Source organism: Saimiri boliviensis, chromosome 7, assembly GCF_048565385.1.
Source record: "Saimiri boliviensis isolate mSaiBol1 chromosome 7, mSaiBol1.pri, whole genome shotgun sequence".
Classification (NCBI taxonomy): domain Eukaryota; kingdom Metazoa; phylum Chordata; class Mammalia; order Primates; family Cebidae; genus Saimiri; species Saimiri boliviensis.
The window spans coordinates 111,887,914-111,910,752 of NC_133455.1; the positions used below are offsets into that span (position 1 = coordinate 111,887,914).

Below are 22,839 nucleotides of genomic sequence, written 5' to 3' on the forward strand. Positions count from 1 at the left end.
AATTGAACATATAGTGAAACACTTTTCAACGACTGTTACAATGCAAATTTACTTGTAAATGTGTTAATTGTATCTCTCAAATTGTTTCCTTAGGCACTAAAATTCAAAGTATTAGTTAAAAATAAGAAAATAGGAACCTTGAAGGAAACCCGTGAAAGAAAAGGTTCTGATAAGCGTGGTAAGGTGGAGGAATGGGAAGAAGAAATGGCAGATCTAGAGGAGGAGGAGGAGGATAAATTCAAAGAGTCGGAAATATTCGAATCTGTTTCAGGAGACAATCAAGACAAGGAAACAGGGGTAAAAAACCTATCTGGAGTAATGCTTTTCAAGAAAAAGAAGGTGAGGTGGTGCTTTGTGAAAATCTTACATGTGATTAAAAAGTTTTCTAATTTTATTCTTGGTGGAGAAGTTTTGAAAATTCTGGAAAAAATCTTTTTACTTTTTATAAAAACTCTAACATTTACAATTTACTTTGAAAACATTGATGATGGAAGAGAAATTTTTTAAATTGCCTCTTTTTTTATGTTAGCTGCTTAAGAAAATTTTTTTTTTTCTCTAGGCTGGGCACGGTAGCTCGTGTGTGTAATCCCAGCACTTTGGGAAGCTGAGGTGGGCAAATCACATGAGGTTAGGAGTTTGAGACTAGCCTAGCTAACATGGTGAAACCCTGTCTCTAATAAAAATACAAAAATTAGCCTGGCATGGTTGCACATGCCTGGAGTTCCAGCTACTTGGGACACTGAAGGAGGAGAATTGCTTGAATCCGGGAGGTGGAGGTTGCAGTGAGCCAAGATCATGCCATTGCACTCCAGCCTGGGCAACAGAATGAGATCCTGTCTCAAAAATAAATATGTAAAAATAAAAAAATTCTCTATAGTTGATAAATATTATGCACTCTTATGAAGCATACTTTGTACAAAGTGCAAAAGATACAGAGATACACAACATAAATTCCCTAGTATTAGTAAAGGCAGAGACAAGAATCAATGTTTATAATAGGTAGTGTTATATGTATATACATTAGCATGATGAAAGAAAGTACATTAGGTTGTATGTGACACAAACCCAATCCAGCTGGTTTAGATAAAATGATAATTGGCCTGCATAGATGAAAAATGCAGTGAAAGGGATTTCAATTTCAAAAATGACTTGATATAGTGTCTCACATAAAGTTAGCAGAACTTTCTTTCTTTCTCCAGCTTTGCTCCCACTTTCTCTGTGTTGCTGCAAGACTATTGCAAAAATTCAGCTTTATATCACTTCAGCTTCAAATCCAGTGGCATGCCTATCTGTTGGCAGAGCAAGCAATTTTTATTTTATTTATTTTTTGGTACGTTGGCTCTCATCTGGTTATGGTCACATCCCTGAACCAATTACTGTTGCTAGGGAAATGCAAAGCTCTGGTTAGCCCGCCCAACCTACATGACTCATGCTTGGATTCAGCATGAGCAAGAAATGTTTTCCCACAACAAAACTTGGGAAATGGCTAAAAAGAAGTGTAAGAGAAATAGATGCCGGATTGTGAGATGGCAAATGTTCACTATATAATAAAAGTCATTTCAAAGTAAATTTATTCATGATGAAAATTCCTAAATTTATAAAATTCAAAGGAATATAGTGAGATCTTTATGAAAAAAACAAATAGTAATAATTGTGGTCCTCAATACTTATTACATTAATCATGATTTTAAATTTGAGCTAGTTTATATAACATTAAATATTTTTGTTCCCAAAAATAACCACATTGAGTTAATACAAATGGTGTTTGAGGAGATAATCTAATGAAAAAATGAAAATCATTTATTTCAAAGTATGTTTTATTAGAAAAAGATTTTTCCCAATGATTAGCATAAAAATGTGAAATTACTGCATTTTATTTTTAGATCAGGAAGCTAAAAATTTCTCTGGCCTTATCTGATCTTGTCATTTATACTAAAGCTGAGAAGTTCAGAAACTTTCAACATTCAAGATTGTATCAGCAATTTAATGAAAATAATTCTATTGGGGAGACACAAGCCCGAAAACTTTCAAAATTGAGAGGTAAATTTTTATGATTCAAATGGAATAAATGTTTAAATGAGTTAGATCCTCTGCCAGGGTGTTAAGATTGCTCAATGATATTTATAAAATGTATAGTCTTATAAAATTTCAACATATTTAGCAAAATTTAGAAAGGGGTTACATACCTCAGGTCTCGTTAAGTTTTATTTCACAGAACATAGCCATTAATTAACTTTTCTAACCCATGACATTTAGATTGAGAATGTCCGATGTGGCCACCTTCGTTGAGGGTGGGGGGCTGTATCGAGCAGTTTATATGGGAGAGCAGTGGCAGGGCTGCAGAGGGAGGCAGAGCCAAATTGGAAGGCTTGAACTTTGTTCTAGGAGTGAAGGTGAGCAGGAGAGATTGAAATCTCAGCAGTGGCATGATTCACTGCATTTCTAAACAATGCCTCTGATAGCAGCTAAAGGGTGAGATTGCAGGCAGAAAGGTGGTAATAAAGGTTTATGGCAGTGACAGCGGAGACAGGATAAACTTTGTGTATTTAATAGGCATCGAAGGGGGTAGAGTTAATCAAACTTGGAGGCTCTATGTCTATGGTGAAGGAAGGGGAAAAACTGACGCCCAGTCTGGACTACCAGATGGCTGTGCAGAGTGTGCATGCCACACTGCACACCTCTAGAGGTGTCGTCTGTCTCTGCATCTTCTTTTCATTGCCTCCAATTCTAAACCTGAGGTGGTTTTCTGTTAGGCAGTGCCCAAGGTAAAACAGGGCCTGAGAAAGAGAATGGGAAGAAGACTCATTATGTGGGGGGTGTCTGAAACTTAAAAGGTAAAGTGCAACTAATTTAATAGCCAGGTGACAATTTTTTTTAGTAGTGGGGGTGTGGGAGAAGTGGGGACAATAATGGATACAAAATTATGGTTGGATAGATTGAATAAGACATAGTATTTGATAGTGCAAAAGGTGACTACAGTCAACAATAATTTATTGTACATTTAAAAATAACTAAAATAGTATAATTGGATTGTTTGTTAGACAAAGGATAAATGCTTGGGGTAATGGATACACCACTTACCCTGACGTGATTACTATATGTGGTATGTCTGTATCAAAATATCTCACGTATACCATAAATATATATATCTACGTACCCACAAAAATTAAAAGTTAAAAAAGTGCAATCTACCATCTAGTGTAGAAATAACACAGAAGGAAAATCAGCACCTCCAATTGACTTGAGAAAAGTTGCTGACTGTTTGGGAATGCAGATTCTGATATATTTAATGATTAACCGCATTGGGCTGGTCACAGGTACTCAAGGATTTTGAAGAATACTTTAGTTCATATTCTCTATCTATTAGAGAGATCCTGGATTTTTTAAAGGCTCTTTTCTTTTTTTAACCTGTGGGTTGTAACCAAAAATCAATTCAGTAGGTCTGGACTACTATTAAATAATAGCATAGGATAGAGTAGGGTAGAGTACAATGGAATGGAATAAAATAGAAGACTGTATTGTAAGCACAATTGTGCAAGGTGCATGTGTGTTGGACTGTAAAATGTATTTTTTTACTGTAAGGTATGCTTAAGAGTTTGAATGACATGCTTTACTGGTCTCTGTTCCTTCAAATTATTGTATTTTCAATTATAATTATACTACTTTCATATTAAAAACTTGCAAAAAAATTTGGAAAAGAATTGGATAGTTCTGAGTAGAGTCAAAGTATAGCATTACTATCTCCTGGAAGGGGTATAGAGCATTTTTCTTGCACCAAAAGTTAATAGTAAATAATTAATGAAGTCAGCAAAGGTTTAACTTCAAGGATGCCAATTATTATTATAAACATAATAAAAATCATTAAAAATAATGCAGATGAATATTGAAAAGAAATGATATTCACATTATTTTAGTAAATAATAATTGTGGCTTATGAAAGGGGGCATTATTATTCCACTAAAAATTATACACATACAAAAGAATGGAAAGATATATACATCAAGGAGTTATCAGTGGTTATCAATTGGCTGATTACATATGGTTTTATTTGTTCTTTGATGTTCTCCTATTTTACAGTGAACATGAACTGCATTTGTAATAACAAACATGTTTAATTTATAAAGGTTAATCTCAGAAATAACAAAATCGTATTATGTTATGAGACCTTAGTCATCATTCATATTTATTACATTGTAAATGAGAAACATTAAACTTAGGAGAGTATGTGTTTTGCCTAAGGACAGACATCTGTTAGTACTAGATAAGGGAGTATGATACTTGGACACCTATGTGGCATTAATACACACATGGTTTTGAGATAAACTTTCTCTCAAGGATTGTGTAACTTTGAAAATGCATATTGATAAAATTAACTGTAATTTTTAATTTGACAATGCTTCTGAAATAATAATATTTAGAGTGAGGAGGAAGGTGATTTGATTCTAGTTGGATTAGCAAATGAAGTAAGCCATAAGCAATAACCATTCTCCCATGATGAGTCACTACGTCAGCAGGAATGGTTGCAGAAACAGGATCTGTTTAATGAAAAAAGAAAAACCTTGGAGAAGCATGAAATCTGTGTTCAAAAATTTGAAGCAGGTGCCAAATGATAAAGGGTGTAAGTTAGTTTGAATATCAAGTGACTTAAATATTATATAGAAAAGAAGAAACACAAATAATACATATAGAAACCGAAATAGATTGCATGTGTATGTTTGTTTCTGTATCTGTGTATACTACAAGTATGTAAAGATTATCCAAGTAAGAAAGACATTTGAAATAATTAAAAGCATTGAGAGTTTTTCAATAGAGAGATGTACACACAGATTGAATAAACTTTGGAGAAAGATGCTGGAATGAAGGGGTTGGAAGTAGAACTGGACAACTCTGAGGTACCTTTTGACCCTGAGAATCTGTGAAAGTAAGATTAATTTAGCTGGAATCATACAGCTTTGTGTGACTTCCATGTGATTCTGTCCTACTGCAAAAATCAAAATGGAAAAATAATGGAAAAAAAAATGCTGCCTTTGTTTTGAAAAATGCATGCATTTTATTTTGGAATTTTATGTATTATTACAACAGAGTGAAATACTTTGGATGTAAAAAAATATATAAATTATCTAATCAATTTCTCCTTGAATAATCAGTGTATATAAATTTTGTGATAAAATTGTCACTAACATCTAAATAATAGTGAATTACATTATAAACAAATGCATGGATTTATTCTGATTTTCATGCATTGCAAATTTTTGCCAAGACAATACATACGAAAATTGTTGAAACTATTATAGAATTATATGGCATATATAGAAATAGTGGCTTAGTTAATTCACTTAAACTCTTTCACAATGTTTTAATCATTCTTTTTCAGCCCATGAGTTTATTTTTCACACCAGGAAGTTCATTACCAGAATATATCCCAAAGCAACAAGAGCAGACTCTTCTAATTTTAATCCCCAAGAATTTTGGAATATAGGTTGTCAAATGGGTATGTTATATAGGATATTGAGTTGTTTGCAAAAGTAACATAAAATGAATTTACTTTATGGATGTATGAAACATTCATGCAAAAGGCTTTTTGTAAAGATTTTTTGTTCTTGGGGGGGTTTGGGGTTAGGCACTAATGGTGAATCATGGGTTTTAAGAGTTGAAGTCATTCCTAACTGGGTTGAAGGTGGGTAAATCTGGGTGATGGTTTAGGGAATGGTGGTTAAATTCATGAGGAGTTAATATGAGACATGTGTGGTGGAAGAAAGGCACAAGGAAACCCAAATGGACATTGAAGATCAAATTCCTTTGCTTGAGATATGTTCAAGGCCTCTTCAAATCAAATGACCTCTATCATTTATACTTTACATGAGCTTCTACAGTCATAGCCTTGAAAAGTGAGTAAGATTGCACAACTTTGTTATTTGTTCTCATCACATTCTTATTCCAAATTGCACAGCTGGTACAGCACTGAACTAACCAGTCAGAAAGTACCAGGTGTTACCCTTCTACTGGATTGTGGCAAGGCCTGTAGGTGTGAGGAGGGAGAACAGCAGGGCTGGGTGGGAGGTGGAGGGTGGTACTCTTGACAGTGGCTATTTACCAGCCTATATCAATGATACTTCCCTATTTTAATGGCAATTATGGCTTTGCCTGTTTCTCACTTTCTCCTCAAGTGACGACAGCATCACTTGGACTTGAAATTTCATTTATGACATAGTTGATTGCTTTATTTCTTGCATTTAATGTACTGATACTCTTTATTCTCATATTTCTTAAGTGTTACCTGACATGAACATTGTTATTCTATACTCTATACTGGATACCATTTTGATTTCTTTACTCAGAGCTGTGTAGTAGCTTATTACAGATTAAACTTTGGAACTCATTAATATGGAGATGGCAGAAGAAAAAGATTTAAAAATCATGAATTATTAGGATAATGATGCTTGCTCATAGAACATTCAGGGACATATAATCCATGATTATTATATTTCAGTAAATGGTTTAATTGTGTTCCTTTATTTGTATTCTCTATTTCTTAATGATGTCAAAATACTTGTTTCTTACAGTGGCTTTAAATTTCCAGACTCCTGGTCTGCCTATGGATCTGCAAAATGGGAAATTTTTGGATAATGGTGGTTCTGGATATATTTTGAAACCACATTTCTTAATAGATAGTAAATCAGACTTTAACCCAAGTAACATAAAAGAGAGTATGCCAATTACACTTACAATAAGGGTAAGATGAATAACTTTAATTTTTTGGTTATTACATAAACTAGATAGTATTCATTAGTATTTTGAATTCCACCGATTTGCTTTAATTTAAGTTTCTGTTAATCTTTTCAGGTACTGTATGTGGGCAGTATTTCAGCATCCTTCTACATCTGAAAAATGTCTTCCTGCTGCAATTTTACATGAATGATTAGCTGCCTGTGATTAGACACATTGAGGCTAAAACCTTTCCTCTCAAAGTTCTACTTATATGATTTCATTATATTTAGGAATTTAACATTGTGAGATACAGGTCACAGGCTAGCCCACTAACTACGTTGTGAACATGTTGCTTTTTCTTGCCTTTGATGGATTTTACCAGGAAATTTTATGAGCTGTTGTTTTTTCCTCAGTGTCCACTATTAGGATCTTGTAGGTCAGGATTTTTCCCCCCATATGTCTGTGAATATCATTTGATTACTTAAAAAGAAAAATTATTTTTATGTCTTTCTCCAGTATCTGTCTTCTGTCTCTGTTAATTTGTGTCAACTTTAACATATTTCCTTTTCCACTGTATGTTGGGAAAGCTTTTAACATTTTTTTTCCTTTATGTTGATCATTCAAAGTCTGCATTTGATTTTGTTCCTTACTGATTTAGTTTTAATTTTAATGTAATGATTTTTTTCTCCTGCATTATTAGTCCTCCCGCCCCGTTGCGGTTGACCTCCTATTGCTTCCTTTTTATTTCTGTCTGTATCCCACTTAGTACCCTTCCTCCAAACTCTTGTCTTATTATTTTATCTTTTTTTAAAATTACATCCTGTAAAACCTTATGGAGCATAAAAGCAGTGTCTAAGATTTTTTTCCATTAGTAAAGACTTTTCAAAACATCTTTCTTCTTCCACTATAACCTAAATGCTATGTTTATTTTCTTTTAAAAATGTCACCAAATCTTTTGAAAAACCTCTTGTTGCTTTTTCTCTCCATTTATGAGCAATTCTATTTTAGGGTGTAACCGTACCTGTTGTTTGCAAATCAATAGAGTGGGTATGATTTCATTGGCCCCTCTTTCTACATAACTGGGTACTCCTAGAACTATATCTCAGATCCTACCTGGAATTTTGTTAAGTACTTATGTTTTCGTCCCTGACCAGCATGTAATTAGTGAAGCTCTGCTAGCTGCTGAGTGTTCCCCTGCTCCTCATTACCTGGCTGTCAGAGCACAGGAATGCTGGTGCTTCCAGAATTTGCTTCTCCTGTGACTCTTCCTAGCTCAGCTCCTTTTTCCACCATTCTAATACAACAGGATTTGGGAAACTACATGCCATGTCTGCTTCAGGCCCTAGCCACTTTATCTCAGCTGAGAATGAGAGGATTCAGAGCTGTTTTCCAGAAATTAATGTGGAAGGTATAGCAAAGATGAACAGGACTAGAAAGATCCTGACCATTGCAGTAAACAGTGCCTATGAATTACGTAGCTGACTTTTCTATTGTCTGTTAAGGAGTTTGTAACTCGGATGTAGAAGCATTTAGTGGCTAGAAAGCAATTACCTACAACACTGGATCGTTAATATTCTTTCAAGGTCTGGCAAAGTATTAACCACTGAGTTCACTTTACAACATTATCATAATGTTGGAATCCTTTTTGTAGTTGATCTGGTTAAAAAGAAATGGCAAATCAACCAGGTTGAAGATTCCTTCCATTTCTACACACATTGCTTTTCTGTGCTCTGGGACTGGACTCTCCTTTTACCCTCTACCTTCCAAGTGATTGTCAATTTTATTTGTGGCTTCCTCTTTCTCTGCCTTCCCTTAAGATATTTATGTTAACTAAAGTCTTTCCTTAAACCTTGTCGCAAATGACTCTCCTTGGGTTCTGTTACAAAAACATTCATAGTTTCACTACCAACAATGCTCAAGTTTTAATTGGACCTCATTTTGGGAATCTAAAGGCATATTTTAGCTCACTGAGCATCCTCACCTATGTAATCACCATTCTGTCAAAGCTAAAATATTAAAACTTGAACATCTCTTCCTAGTCAAATCTACTTCTATTCTTATTTAAATTTCCACAAATGGCCTCATTCTTCCACTGTGCTCAGACTAGAAAATTGAGAACCATTCTAATCTTCCACATACCCTTCATTTCCCACATGCAGACCAACTTTAAATTCCTAAATGTTTTCCTTCTCCATTCTTTTGATCTGACCTACTTTGCTGCTGTCCTGTATCAGGAATTTGCTACCTGTCATCAGGTCTATTCCTTTGGCTTCCTGATGGTTTCAGGTAGTTTGTCTGAGTCCTCCATCTCTATCCTCCACAGGTTGACCAGATAGATTTTGCTGCAGTGCTAATCTGATCATGCATACATAGTATTTATTTGCGTCTCTTGACTTTCTTAGGCCTTGGCCTACTTGTCTGGCTCTCTCTCTCACCACTTCTTGTCTTTCACCCTGTTCTACAACCATATAGAACTAGGATCCTTCTCTGACCATGACTTGCCTCCATGAATTGTGTATGTTCTTCCTGTCACTAGAGTATTCTTTCAGCCTTCACCTGCCTACCCCATTTTGACTCACTTTTCAATACTTAGGAATCACTTCTTTTTGAAAGCATTTTCCTAGGCTAGGTTAGCTGTGCTTCTTTTTGTAGCTTTGTTGTTTTCCGTAACGCCCTCTGCATGCGTATATTATACATTTATCACATTTATCACTGTTTTATAACTGTTCATTTATTTGTTACTTGTCTTCATTTGTGTGAGGATTTCTTAAGGATAAGAGATGTGGGTGAGTGCGGTGGCTCACACCTGTAATCCTAGCACTTTGGGAGGCTGAGATGGGAGGATCACCTGAGGTCAGGAGTTTGAGACCAGCCTGGCTAACACGGTAAAACCCTGTTTCTACTAAAAATACAAAAAATAAGCTGAGTGTTGTGGTACATACCTGTAATCCCAGCTATTCAGGACGCTGAGGCAGGAGAATTGCTTGAACCCAGGAAGTGGAGGTTGCAGTGGGTCGAGATCGTGCCATTGCACTCCAGCTTGGGCAACAAGAGCTAGACTTCATCCCCCGCCAAAAAAAGATGTATTATGTTCCATTCCTATTTGTGCATGACACAAAGTATACGGCCAATACGTCTAGGTTCATTGAACAAATACATTATTTTTTCTGGCAAGAATAGTAAACAGAACATATGTGCTCTTTTATTGAGAAAGCGAAGGTGGAAGGCAGCTAGTGTACACACCTCATCACAAATGCCACGTTAGTATTCTGAGCAGTCTCTTGTTGAGATGTAAGTGTCATAGAGAGTTAATGATTCTCAGGGAAGCTGCTGCCATGGCCATGTGGGTCTTTGTCTGTTGCCTTGATCACTCTAGGGAGCTTTATGATTACTTTTTGACTTGTACAGATTGTAGAGGCATGATTTGGGAATCTGAGGGCCTAGTTTTACGGTAAGCGTTCTTAAGTTCTTGATGAAGGGATCTGACATTTCTGGTTTACTCTTGTCATCTGCAATCTGAGAGTTTTGGTCTAGGCCAGTTATTTTCAAATTTATAAAAACTACAGGACTGCTTTCTAAATCCAAAATCTTATGAGTAAGGCTAATGGATAAAAACAGTGTTGATTATTGAGGGCTTTTTGTTTGACATTCATTCCTCTGCACTGGCTCCTCTACAAACAAATTTGTAAATTTGTTTGCAAATCAATATTCCCTGAATCAGGGGTGTCCAATCTTTTGAAAGCTGATAGCTGATGAACTTTAAAAAATGCAAAAAATATCTCATAATATTTTAAGATAGTTTACGAATTTGTGTTGGGTCACATTCAAAGCCACCCCTGGCTGCATGTAGGCCACAGGTTGGACAAGCTTGCCCTATATTCTCAATCAGCTCTGGTATCCAAATATGTTTTTCAAAATTAGGTAATTTTTTATTCTGGAGTGAGTTACACCAAGCTGAACCTACTCCATTTTGGTAAGGGTCTATTACCTGCAGAGTGATATTTCGTCTGCAGTGGCACTGGGACCAGTGTACTAAATGTTAATGGCCATTGTTCTTTCTAATTACTTTGATGTCTGTTTATGCTGATGCCCATTCCACACTGATTGCTAAATAGTTGCACAGTCACACTGGCTTCTAGCTAATGCCATAATCTGTGGAATTAGGAAAAATTACACATTAGTGGTTTTTCTTTTCCTTTCTTGTCTCTTCTCCTCCTTCTCTCCCTCCTTTCTTTCCTCTTTTCCTTCCTTTATTCCTTTATAATCAAACTTAATTATATATTTGTTTCTCCTTATGTAACCTTCAGAAATTAGAATTATGCCTCAATTTTTATAACTGCATTTTTAGGCTTATGTCTTCTATCTCTTAGCTTAAGTTAGAACATTTCAAATATAGTTTTCTTGTGTGCTCATTTTGTTCCTTAAATTAAAACCAATCTTTGCTTCAACAGTTAGCAAATAAAAGTTTAAATGCAATTATTATTAATTACTTTGTTAAGATTTTTTTGGATACCCAGTCCCTAATATACATATAAAATAACCGATTTTGTCAAATTATGAAAATGCTATGATGGGAAATTAAATGGTACTTTTTAAAAAGTAATATTTATATTGCTTTTAATTTTTTTGCAGCATATATATATATATGCATTCAAAAACAGTACATGTTATCAGAGTAACTGAATCTGAATCCCATAAAATGTGATAATGACAAATGATTTTAAAACAAAAATACGTTAATGAATCAAAAATTATGGACATTGTGGATTCTACCATAATTTTGGACATATTCTTGGTGTTTGTCTACTGATAATTGTGGATAAAAGACTTAAATTTTAAAATTTGTATTACATATTATATTCCACTTTCAATTTTTGTGGGAACTTACAGTCTATCAACTTTTTGTAATACATAATTTAATTTTGAGTAAACAGTGATGTAATTTAATATTTTGCTAAATTCTTATATTCATATATGTTTGCGCAGCTCATCAGTGGTATCCAGTTGCCTCTTAGTCATTCATCATCTAACAAAGGTGACACATTAGTAATTATAGAAGTTTTTGGTGTTCCAAATGATCAAATGAAGCAGCAGACTCGTGTAATTAAAAAAAATGGTGAGCTCCTAATATACTTTATTGAACTTCCATTAGACTTCTTGTTGGAAAGCTTACAAATTATATGTTGATAGAGTTTTTATACAAATTTATTATTCATAAGGCAAGAGTTTTCCATTATGTCCAAAATTAGCAAAATGTTACATGCAGCAAAAACATTTTTTACAATGATTAGGTCGTTTAGCTATATTTTTAGATAATGGATATAGAAATTTATCTGATCTGCAAAATTATTGCTTAAAAAATTTACCTCCTTTTTTATGTTTTCCCTTATATCACTGAATTAAGAAAGACATTTTTACAGCCTCAAATCTACTTACCTTCTTTCTAGCCTTTGTAGTAAATCAAAAATCTGTAATTTTTGACATATTATGTATTTTCATAATGAATTATTTCAATAATTTTAGATTAAATATCTGTGGCTTCTGAATCAGGCTAAGAATGCCATAGAAAGCTACTGATATAATATTTCGATAATTCAGTCTTTTCTTCCATAAGAGAAGTGTAGAATCAGAGGAAATAACTTTGGTAAGATTTTCAGCATTCTGGCATGCCATGACATCTTATACAGTATAGGACTGGCATTGCCATTTCCTCTCTGAGGTTGAAATGACTAAGGAAATTAGAAAAGGATAGGTTCCTGGGATTGACCCCTCATCAGGATCACCTTGAAGGAGACATTGGAACTGATTCTTGAGTCTGGAATCTTCTTCAAGGTATATTCCTAAAGCAAAGTGAACATAATTCCAGAGTCTGGCAAAATGCTCCAGGCCAAATGGCACCAATAGAGGAGGAGGCACAGTTTTCTTTTTCTTTATCTTCTTGGATGATAATTTCTTACAATGTCTGTAGTCTGCCTCCCTTGCACTCCCCTATATACTTCCTGTGTGGCCTCTAGAGAGAAAGTCATGGAAAAAGATTCGGGAAGTATTTACTGCCTTATCCCATGTTATCAATGGGAAGGGATATTGATGATGACTTCCTGCCTCATTTGACACCTTTTAAAGTTGAAGGCACATTGCTATGGCTGTGTCCAGAGATATTAACTGCTGATGCTATGAAGCTTATAGTAATCTATCTCTTGTTCCCACCATCCTCTACTTGAATCTTCATCGCAAAATCTTAGAACCTTAATTTATTCAATGCACTCCTTATAATATTATGATTCTAGAATTTTAATTACATCCCTCGATTTTACAAGAATATCCTTGCAGAAATTCAGTTTGCTTTATCAAACATTACTGAGCCTCTGCTATGCTAAAAGCCTTGTGCTAAGTAGTAAAAGATGTAAAATCTGTTTATTAAATGTATTCTTATATATGGACCAAATATCTCTGCTATAGTTTACAGTTCAGTGTGAAAGGTGAGATATAAGTAAAATAATTATGATTTAGAGTACTTAGTACTTCAAGGAGAGTACAAAGCATTGTACTGGAAGGGGGAACTTTTGGAGATGGTTCATGGAGAATGAGTAGAATTTTTTAGAGATTGGGGACAAGGACATTTAAGGCAGAAGACATAATATAAATCCTAAAATATGAAGAAAACACAATTTAAACATGCTAGAGAAAAGCCAAAAATCTCAAGATGGGTGAAAGATAGGGCACTTAAGAAAGATTAGAGAGAGATAAAATGAGAAAGTTATTTAGGGAGGGTCATGGAACATCTCGAAAGCCATGCTACGGTGTCAGGAACTTTTTTTTTTTTCTTCTAGGAAATGGATAAAATTCAGACTTTTAAAGAGGGCCATAACTCTAACGGAGTTGAGTGTTAGGTTGTTTCCGCAGATTTGAGATGAAGAAGTATAAGAGAGGGAAATGAGAAATACAAAGCAGAGTCAGGATAAAATTTCAGTGGTTAGAGGATATAAAAGCCATGATGTAAAGGAGGCTATGGCATTGGGAAAGGACTGGAGGATGTAAGTGAGAAACACTGTGCAGGAGTCAGTGTCCAGATGGCTGGACAAGAAGGATTTTAAGATGGTTTAGCTACACATGAGAGTCTGGGAGGAAAAGTATAACATTTGGTTAAAGTGTAGAAGTAATTTTTCAGTTTTGGTCTTATCTGGGAGAACTGTTTTCATCTATCAGATTTTGTATGTTCGTTTACCTTTTTTTATATTGACATCTAAGTGAGGGCTTTCTCTTATAATTAATCATAGTATTTGTGTGTGTGTGTGTGAGAGAGAGAGAAAGAGAGAGAGAGTGTGTGTGTGTGTGTGTTTGTGTGTGTGAGAGAGAGAGAGAGAAAGAGAGAGAGACAGAGACAGAGAGAGACAGACAGAGAGATACAGGAGGAGGATGGAAGGGAGGCAGAGGCATATGCATAATAAAGTAGGGCTGGAGGAAGAAGAAATCAGTATAAACATTTTCTGCAGGTGTTTTGCAGTGTTTATAAAGAATTGACTATAAACCTGCCTCTGCACTCCATGAAATTATTCTTCTTCTTAGGTCAAGGTAATGTGGTCATTATTCCAGCATGAGCCAATTAGTTTACTATTTCTGTGGGCATAGACTGCACCCTGGATTGCTATGTGGTAAATGTGTTCTTGTGACCACCGGTGCACCATAGAAAACATAGATGTAGTATAATTAGAAATTCATCAGTGCTTCTAGAAATGTAAGTCAAACAAAAACTATTGACATAGAAAGTGTAACATCGCCTTTGTAAATGAAAAATAATGCATATAATTCCTCCCTAAACCTTTGAGTCTTTATTAAGTAGAGTTTATATTTAATCTGATTGTGAATTTCCTGCTTCTGTTAAATTACGCTTTACTTTTTGGATGATTTGGGTCATATTGTGACACAATTTGCATTTCTTGTCTGGCAAGAAATTGGTGTTTGGGATTATTTTCCTAGAGATTGAAATTCATCAACTTTGGACTTTGAAAAGTGCACTTAGTCTAAAGAAGAATCAAGAGCTGGCATTAGTTTGTTATCTAGCTTTCAGTTAACAACTATTTATAAAGTTCTTCCCATAACAAGACTGACTGTATTAGTCTGTTTTCACATTGCTCTAAAGTTACTACTGGAGACTGGGTAATTCATAAAGGAAAGAGGCTTAATTGACTCACAGTTCCACATGGCTGGGGAGGCCTCAGAAAACTTATAATCACAGCAGAAGGTGAGGGGGAAATAGATGTGGACCTTTTCATGTGGTGGCAGGAGAAAGAGTGCTAGCAAGAGCGAGGAAAACTGCCTTATAAAACCATCAGATCTCATGAGTACTCACTCACTATCATGAGAACAGCATGGGAGAAACTGTCCTTTTAATCCAATCACTTCCCACCAGGTCTTTTCCTAAACACCTGAGGATTGCAATTCAAGATGAGATTTGGGTGGGGACACAAAGCCTAACCATATCAAGGACTTAATATAAAAAAATGATGTTACTTGATGTTCTTCCTTTCTCAGTTTATTTGCTAAAGAATTGCCAAGCACATCAGTCATACTGCATAATGCTTAAAAGCTTCTGCTCTGAAGTCAGACTCCTGGTGTTTGAATTCCTGTTCTGCCACTTAATGACCACATATGTGAAACCTTCAGGAAATTATACAACATATTTGTGGCTCAGTTTTCCCATCCTACCCTGATGGAGATTAACTGAGTTCATCCATGTAAATCTGGCCATTGCCAACAACAATTTTAAACACTCAATACTCAATATTGTTTGATTATTATTCCTCTCACACTGAGTAATGTTAAAAACCTATGTGTTCTAAAACACAAGATATTACTATTGTTAAAGTGTTAAAAAAAGAAAAAGTTTGGAGAACAAGTGTCATCTTTTTCATAGATATGGTATCTACTATTCTTTGTACTGTATCTTTTTTTATATTTCAGCTTTTAGTCCAAGATGGAATGAAACATTCACATTTATCGTTCAGGTGCCAGAACTGGCATTAATACGTTTTGTTGTTGAAAGTCAAGGTTTAATAGCAGGAAACGAATTTCTTGGGCAATATACTTTGCCACTTCTATGCATGAACAAAGGTAATGTTTTTAAAAGTTAGATGATTGTACAAAAATTTAAATATAACTTGTCTATATCAAGACACATTTTGACATACCAAATAGCTCTATCCACAAAGTAGGATATAAAGGAAATTTTACGTATTGATACATATTTTTTTCCTCTGTGGAATTATAGAAATGTGTTCTCATGTGGAAGGTGGGGTGGGGGTGTGGGACTGACAGGAAGGCTAATTAGACAAACTTGGCATGTATAAGCATTTCTTTACATGCATCAGAATTCTTCTGCTTCAGTGAAGAGTAGTCATGACTACCATAAAGAAATGACAATGGGTGGTAACCAGAAGGGAGAAGCAGTGACTCATTCTTCCTGCCTGAGGAGAAGAGACTGGGAGCCTAAGACTTTCCTTTTCTGACCCCTTTTCAGGGCTATCTTTGTGTTGCAGAGTCACCCTTCCAGGGTGATTTACACTGTGCTCCCAATTACCTCTTTTCAATATGCTTACTTTTCTAACAGCATCTGAACCTCCTCTGTGCCTAGGAAACAGGGTCTTCCTGAAACAGAAGGATGGGGGCTAATTTTGGATCATGCTGCACTTTGCGGAAGGAGAAGTATGAGCTGTGTGCTCAGTGCTGGGCAGTAGGAAGTCAGAATAGAAAATGCACATATTTAATTTTTGTGGAAGATTAATATACCAGATGGGAATGTAACTCCATAGTCATGGTTTTTAATGTATGCTTAGTAAAGAGCTCTTCTTTCTCAGCAAGGCTATTGAGGCCATCACTGATTAATTGGTTACTGCTCTAATTAGACATAATTTTTTTGCAGGTTACCGTCGCATTCCTCTGTTGTCCAGAATGGGTGAGAGCCTTGAGCCTGCTTCACTGTTTGTTTATGTTTGGTACATCAGATAACAGCTAATGATATCTGACATATCATTAGCTATGCTTCACAATAAAACAGCCAAAATGAATGGCTATATGTTTTCTTTTTAAACATAAAGAAAAATAATTACTCATAAAACTAGAAATATTGAACCCATTCACTTAAAAATATACAAAATAAATCAGTGAAAGAAAGAAAACGGAAACTTCAGAGGGTCCTGACCCAGCATGGCGTTCTTGTTAGCTGATTTCTCCTGCCCTTCTGCTGCTGAATTGCTTTCAACTGTCTTGTACCATTTTTAATTACTAGAATTTATAAGCTTTTGAAATATGTCTGATTGTAAAAGAGACATTGGTAAATATTTAGCAGTATAAAATAAATGTGAAATCTAAAGAGTGTTTTAACTTCTAGACACCCACTACTGCATGTTTTCATGGGAAGGAATAGATTGCCAGGCCCTCTGAGCCTTTCACATCCTGGAGAGTAATTAGCCCCTACATTCTTATGCTAGTTCTTAGATGCTATGCACTGGAGTTGGTACCCTGTAATTAGACAGCCATTTTTATGAGTGTATATAAAACTGATTTGCATGCAAACTGTATTCAGGCTCCATATCTATAAAAGAGATCTGTGTGGACTTACATGCTTGGATCTTGAATTAATTTGCAGTATTTCTTAATCAGGACTAAATATACTTTCAAAATGGTCTCTTGGTCAAAGATGAGATTCCTGTGCTATCTCATCTGCTGGACTTATTATTATTATTATTTTATTATTATTATTATTATTATTATTATTAATGAGATGGAGTTTTGCTCTTGTTGCCCAGGCTGGCATGCAATGGCGTGATCTCAGTTGTACTGCAACCTTCACCTCCCGGGTTCAAGTGATTCTCCTGTGTCAGCCTCCTAAGTAGCTGAGATTACAGGCATGTGCCACCATACGTGGCTAATTTTGTATTTTTAATAAAGATGGGGTTTCTCCATGTTGGTCAGGCTGGTCTTGAACTCCCGACCTCAGGTGATCCACTCGCCTCTGCCTCCCAAAGTGCTAGGATAACAGGCGTGAGCTACCACACCTGGCCAGCTGGACTTTTTACCAACAGCAGAACTTTGCTTTATTAAATGTCATGCAGAAGAATATGGAAACCAGGGATATTAATACTAATTCTACCACATTGTTGCATGGTAGTAGTGTGAAAGCACTCAGCACAATATTTGACAAAATCAGGGAGCCTTTAACAGGTACTTCTGCAATTGATTCCTAACGAATAACTAAAATAACAAAAATGACTGTTTGGGATGTATACTAACACATTATATCTTTATGACCAGAAAATATAACCCATCTAGCATGTTTTACTATATCATGGTTTACTCTCAGCAGCAAATGTTTAAAATGAACGTATCACTGAGAATTCAAATTCCCAAGCCATAGGTAATAAGAAATGTACATGGTTACTAACTGCACAGTCTTCCAATTTCTACCTCAAGGGCTCTCTGGATTTAAGATCAGTGCACATCATTCCCAGTAGGGATGCATAGACAATTCTTAAAAAGATGCCTCTGTTTTGCCAGATAATGGATGGATCTTATTTAAATCATCTACTATTCAGCATGATAGCAGGAGAGATCTTTAGCCCGTTGACCCAAGGCTTTACCCTCCCCTAATCTCCTAAGGCTTTTTGAAGATCTAGAATTCCATGAAATTTAAAGAATTTAATCAAGTGAGTTTTGCAAAAGAGTTCATTAATTCTGTAGTAGAGTAAATTTCCGTTTATCATTTACACCATCAAGCTTCAAAACAAGACAGAAAAAGCATATATTTTATTTTCTCTCCTTTTCTTTAGGTACCAAACTTATCTCACTAATTCTGAAGAACAAATTGTTCATTTTGAAATATTCTACTCTATATTAGGAATATGGGCTTTGAGAGAAATATTAAATTATTTCTTGCTCAAGAATCTTGTGACGTCTTGAAACATTTTTGGTTCCATTTTAACATGTGCATTATTTATCATTTAATGTCCTGTGAGAAAATCATAATAAAAATTCTAGTTCAATATAATGATAAACACTGCATTTATCATTATATTGAACTAGCATTTTGATTATAATTTTTTCATGGGAACTTTTAGCAGATTTTATTCACGTAAAACTCCAGAGTCAGGGAATGTTCTCATATTTGGAGTAGGCTGGGGATGTTATAAGAAGACGGATTTGACTCATGCTTTTTAGGTACAATTTATTTGTAAGAAAAAGCTGTGTTGGTAAATGGAAGGAAACATAGGAAAAGGCTAAAATAAACCCTTGAGACTGTGGCAACAGAAGACTTTTCAAACTTTAAAGTCTTAGTTTAAATGTCAGTTTCTCAGGGAAGCCACCCATATTCTGCTAGATTAGGTTATATTCCCTGACTTACGCTTCTTTACAACTGATAATGACAGCTAGGAACCAACTTTGTGCTATCAGCCAGAACTTAGTGTTGCTATGAGCTGCCATGGAGCTCACAGATAAACTGCGGTGTTTCCTTGTTGAACATAAACAGTTTCACAGAGCATCAACTCAGACACAGCCACTTTGTATCATGATAGAACAAGACAAAGACAAGACTCATTCTGCAATCATGACTGAACGCAAGGCAAAAACATGAATATTGTCCAAACGTAACAATGCTACACACTCCTCTATCATGGCTGACTTAAATGACTATTAATTTATTACCAATTATCACTTTAGCTTTGATTTATTCCTTTTCATCTTATAGATAAGATTTATTCTAATCAGAGAATTGACCCCTGCTCTTGACAACATCCAAACGAAGAACTCTTTTCTTTTTTTCAATATCCCCCAAATTATTTAATACAAGCCCAAATCCAACAGTGAGTCCTTTCTAATACCCTCTTAGTGAGATGCCCCATGGCTTCCTGTGTTGTGTCTCCTTTTATAGTGAGCAATAGATGCAACTGTGTGTTCCTGGTCGTCTTTGGCTAAACAAATTCTGACTTCTTCCATTACCCTTTACTGGTATGTGCTACAGAAAAGTTTAATTATGTTGCTATTTTTAAGGTTTTTTTTTTTTTTTCTGGTTATAGTTGGTTAGGGTCTCAAATAGAACATGACTTATCTGGACTTTTGTCTGGGAAATGATAGTCACTGGAGGTAAATGATAGGTTGCTAAAGAGTAAAGTTGCCTTGTCTCTGAAAGAGGTGTAAGAAAGCTTCCCTGTAGCTGTAAAAAGATCTCCATTATAAATGTTGGATATAAGGGAGGGTTTTGAGGGATGTAAAACATGTCCCTTAGAGCCTCTAGGAGTTCCAGTCAAAACCTTTGTGCAAATCTCAGGGGAGATTTGGGAGCCACCCTAGAAAGAAGCTTGTGCTGTAGGTTAGTGCAGAGAGAGTTGAATCCCTTTTGAGTGAAATGCTTATAGAACTGAATGATGGACATTTTATTGGGAGAATATATGGACTGGATTTCATTTTTCCAGAGTTCTTAAGATCTCTTTGTTCTCAATACTGCAAAAAGATCTGTTTAACTGCATTACTTTCAAAGCAATAACACACTGGAAATATGTGTACCAACAAAGGATTCTTATGATTCTTACGTGTACCAACAAAGGATTCTTAGACGATAAAATCTGAGCATTCTACAGGATTCATAGTTAAGCTACTTTTACGAGCCACTGAAAACTCTCATTCCAAACACCAAAAGGGTGAATTGGAGTGGATTTGAAACGATGAAGAGATTGATTTTCTTCTGCGTTCTTCTATGCTTGCACAACAGCTCAGCATTCAAGGGAGTTGGTGTTAAACGCCTCAATAACATATCTGTTTTCAGGGTTTCATGGCCTCGTTCTACTTTCCATGTGTACATAATTTAACTTGCACACTTTCAGTCATCTTTTCCATTCTTCTTGCAGGGTAGTTTCATTTCTAATGTGTTAATCACCATATATGCAATGTTAGCCTGGGCCTAATGTGTGCCTAATATTAACAAAAATGAATCTTAATCCTTTTTAACAATCTTACATCATATTGTTAAAGAAACAGGGCCAGAAACATTGAGGGAATGTTTACAGGAATTATAAACTTTGCCTATGGCTTACAGTAAATGACAGAACAAGGGTTATTAATTTTGGGCTGTCTGAAAAAAATGAGTGTTGTCACTTAATGCACAATACACAAAAATTAACTCAAATGGGTCATAAAACTAAATGAAAAACCTAAAATTATGAAACTGCTAGAAGAAAGCAGATAGAATATCTTTGTAACTTTGGGATAAGCAAAGGTTTCTTGAAACATTAAGTGCATGAGGCATAAAATAAATGATAGTTTTGATTTCAGTAAAAATTTTTAAGAGAACTTCTGCCTTTTGAAAAACACCACCATAATGAAAATGATAAGGTAAGCTATATATATCAAAGGACTTATGTCCGGACTATATGAAGAATACTTACAACTTAATAATGACAACCCAATAAGGAAAATGGGCAAAATGTTTGAACAGGCACTTGCCAAAAGGAAATATGTGAAAGACCAATAAGCATATGAAAAGAGGCTCAATACCATTCATCATCAGGGAAAGACAACTTAACACTATAATGAGTTATCATTAGTATTGTTAAAATAAAATATAAATGACCATACCAAATGTTGGGGAGGATGTGGAGAACTGAACTCATACACTGCTAGTGGGAATGTTAAGTGGGATAATCAGTATCAAAACAGTTTGACAATTGCTTATAAAGTCAAACACATACCTAACCAGATAACTCAGTCTTTTTGGTCCTAGATATTTACTCAAGGGAAATGAAAACACATGTTCACATAACAGCTTTCCATGAGTGTCTATAGCAGTTTTTTTATAATAACCCAAAACTGGAAACAACCCAAATGCTCATGAAGAGGTGAATAGATAACAAATAATGCTATATCCAATAGTATTTAATGCAATAAAGGAATTGACTGTTGATATATCCATTAATATCAATGAATCAGACTCTTCAAGATGACTGAATAGACACAACTCCAGCACACAACACCCAGCAAGAGAGGTGTAGAAATCCAGAGGTCTCCTAGCTACAATTGAGGTACCAGGTGCATTTCAATGGGTCTGGTCCGACAGTGAGCAAAGCCCACACAGGGCAGACTCAGGTGGGGGAGGGGTGCTGCTTTACCCAGAAAGTGCATCTGACTGTGAGTCAGAGGCTTCCCCTCCGGCACTCTGGTCCAGATACAGTGCTTCCCCCAAAGCCTTAGCGATACACAGAACGGGATCTTTGCTAGTCAGGTGCCAGGAATTACAAGTGCGGAGTTCAATAATAATCCAGGACAGTGTCCCGGATTGGTGCACAGATCTAAACAGACGCATAAGCCCAAAAGCTGGCTGGGAGAGCCTGTAGACCGAGCTATCACCCCCTCCCCACGCCTAGAGAGAGAGAGCTGTAAGCAGGAGCAGCTGGGTGGGCCCCTAACCCATGACCGGAGAGAAAGGAAGCTGAAAGGGGGAGATAGCCAGGTGAGGCTGGGCGGGTCCCTACCCTCCCCCACAAACCCCAGAGGGCTGAACTCTGACTATAGCGGGTTGCACAGCCAGAGCCACAGTCTGAGGTGAGTCCTGAATGATCCAGCCCAGCAGAGGAAGGGCACAACCCACCATTAGAGGGGTGGGACTGGGCTACATGTTTTAACAAAAACACAGGAAGCCTACGTAGCAATGGGACTGTGTTCTTGACCGCCCAGCAGCGCCACCAAGTCAGCGGAATAGGTAGGCCTAAACCCCCAGTGTAAACAAAAAAGACATAGGAAGTTTCCCTAGTAACCTAAAGGAGTTCCTAGAAATGCACTACCACCTCGACAGGTGGACAAGTGACCTTATCAAGCAGCTCCCTGACATCACAGCCAGGTAAATCCACAAAGATGGGAAAAAACCAGCACAAAAAAGATGAAGTCATCAAAGACTAGAACACCTCTTATCCTGCAAGGGATCACAACTCCTCAACAACATGCGAACACAACATGACCACAAAGGCATGCGAAGAACTGACAGAAACAGGCTTCAGAAGGCAGATGATAACAAACTTTTTAGAGCTAAAGGAACGCGTTCCAACTCAATGCAAAGAAACCAAAAACCTTGAAAAAGGTTAGATGAAA

At 36.0% G+C, this 22,839-nt stretch overlaps 1 protein-coding gene across 1 annotated transcript in view; it reads left to right on the top strand.

The window, feature by feature from the left end:
• The window catches only part of PLCZ1 (phospholipase C zeta 1), a 50,533-nt gene extending 33,820 nt beyond the window's left edge, over positions 1–16,713 (top strand). Inside the window, exons 6-13 of the mRNA XM_010345131.2 lie at positions 94–178; positions 272–344; positions 1,889–2,040; positions 5,375–5,491; positions 6,564–6,733; positions 11,695–11,824; positions 15,670–15,819; positions 16,628–16,713. Of these exons, the coding sequence (XP_010343433.1) occupies positions 94–178; positions 272–344; positions 1,889–2,040; positions 5,375–5,491; positions 6,564–6,733; positions 11,695–11,824; positions 15,670–15,819; positions 16,628–16,713 (963 nt within the window). The remainder of the gene's footprint in view (positions 1–93; positions 179–271; positions 345–1,888; positions 2,041–5,374; positions 5,492–6,563; positions 6,734–11,694; positions 11,825–15,669; positions 15,820–16,627) is intronic.
• The last annotated feature ends 6,126 nt before the right edge of the window (positions 16,714–22,839 follow it).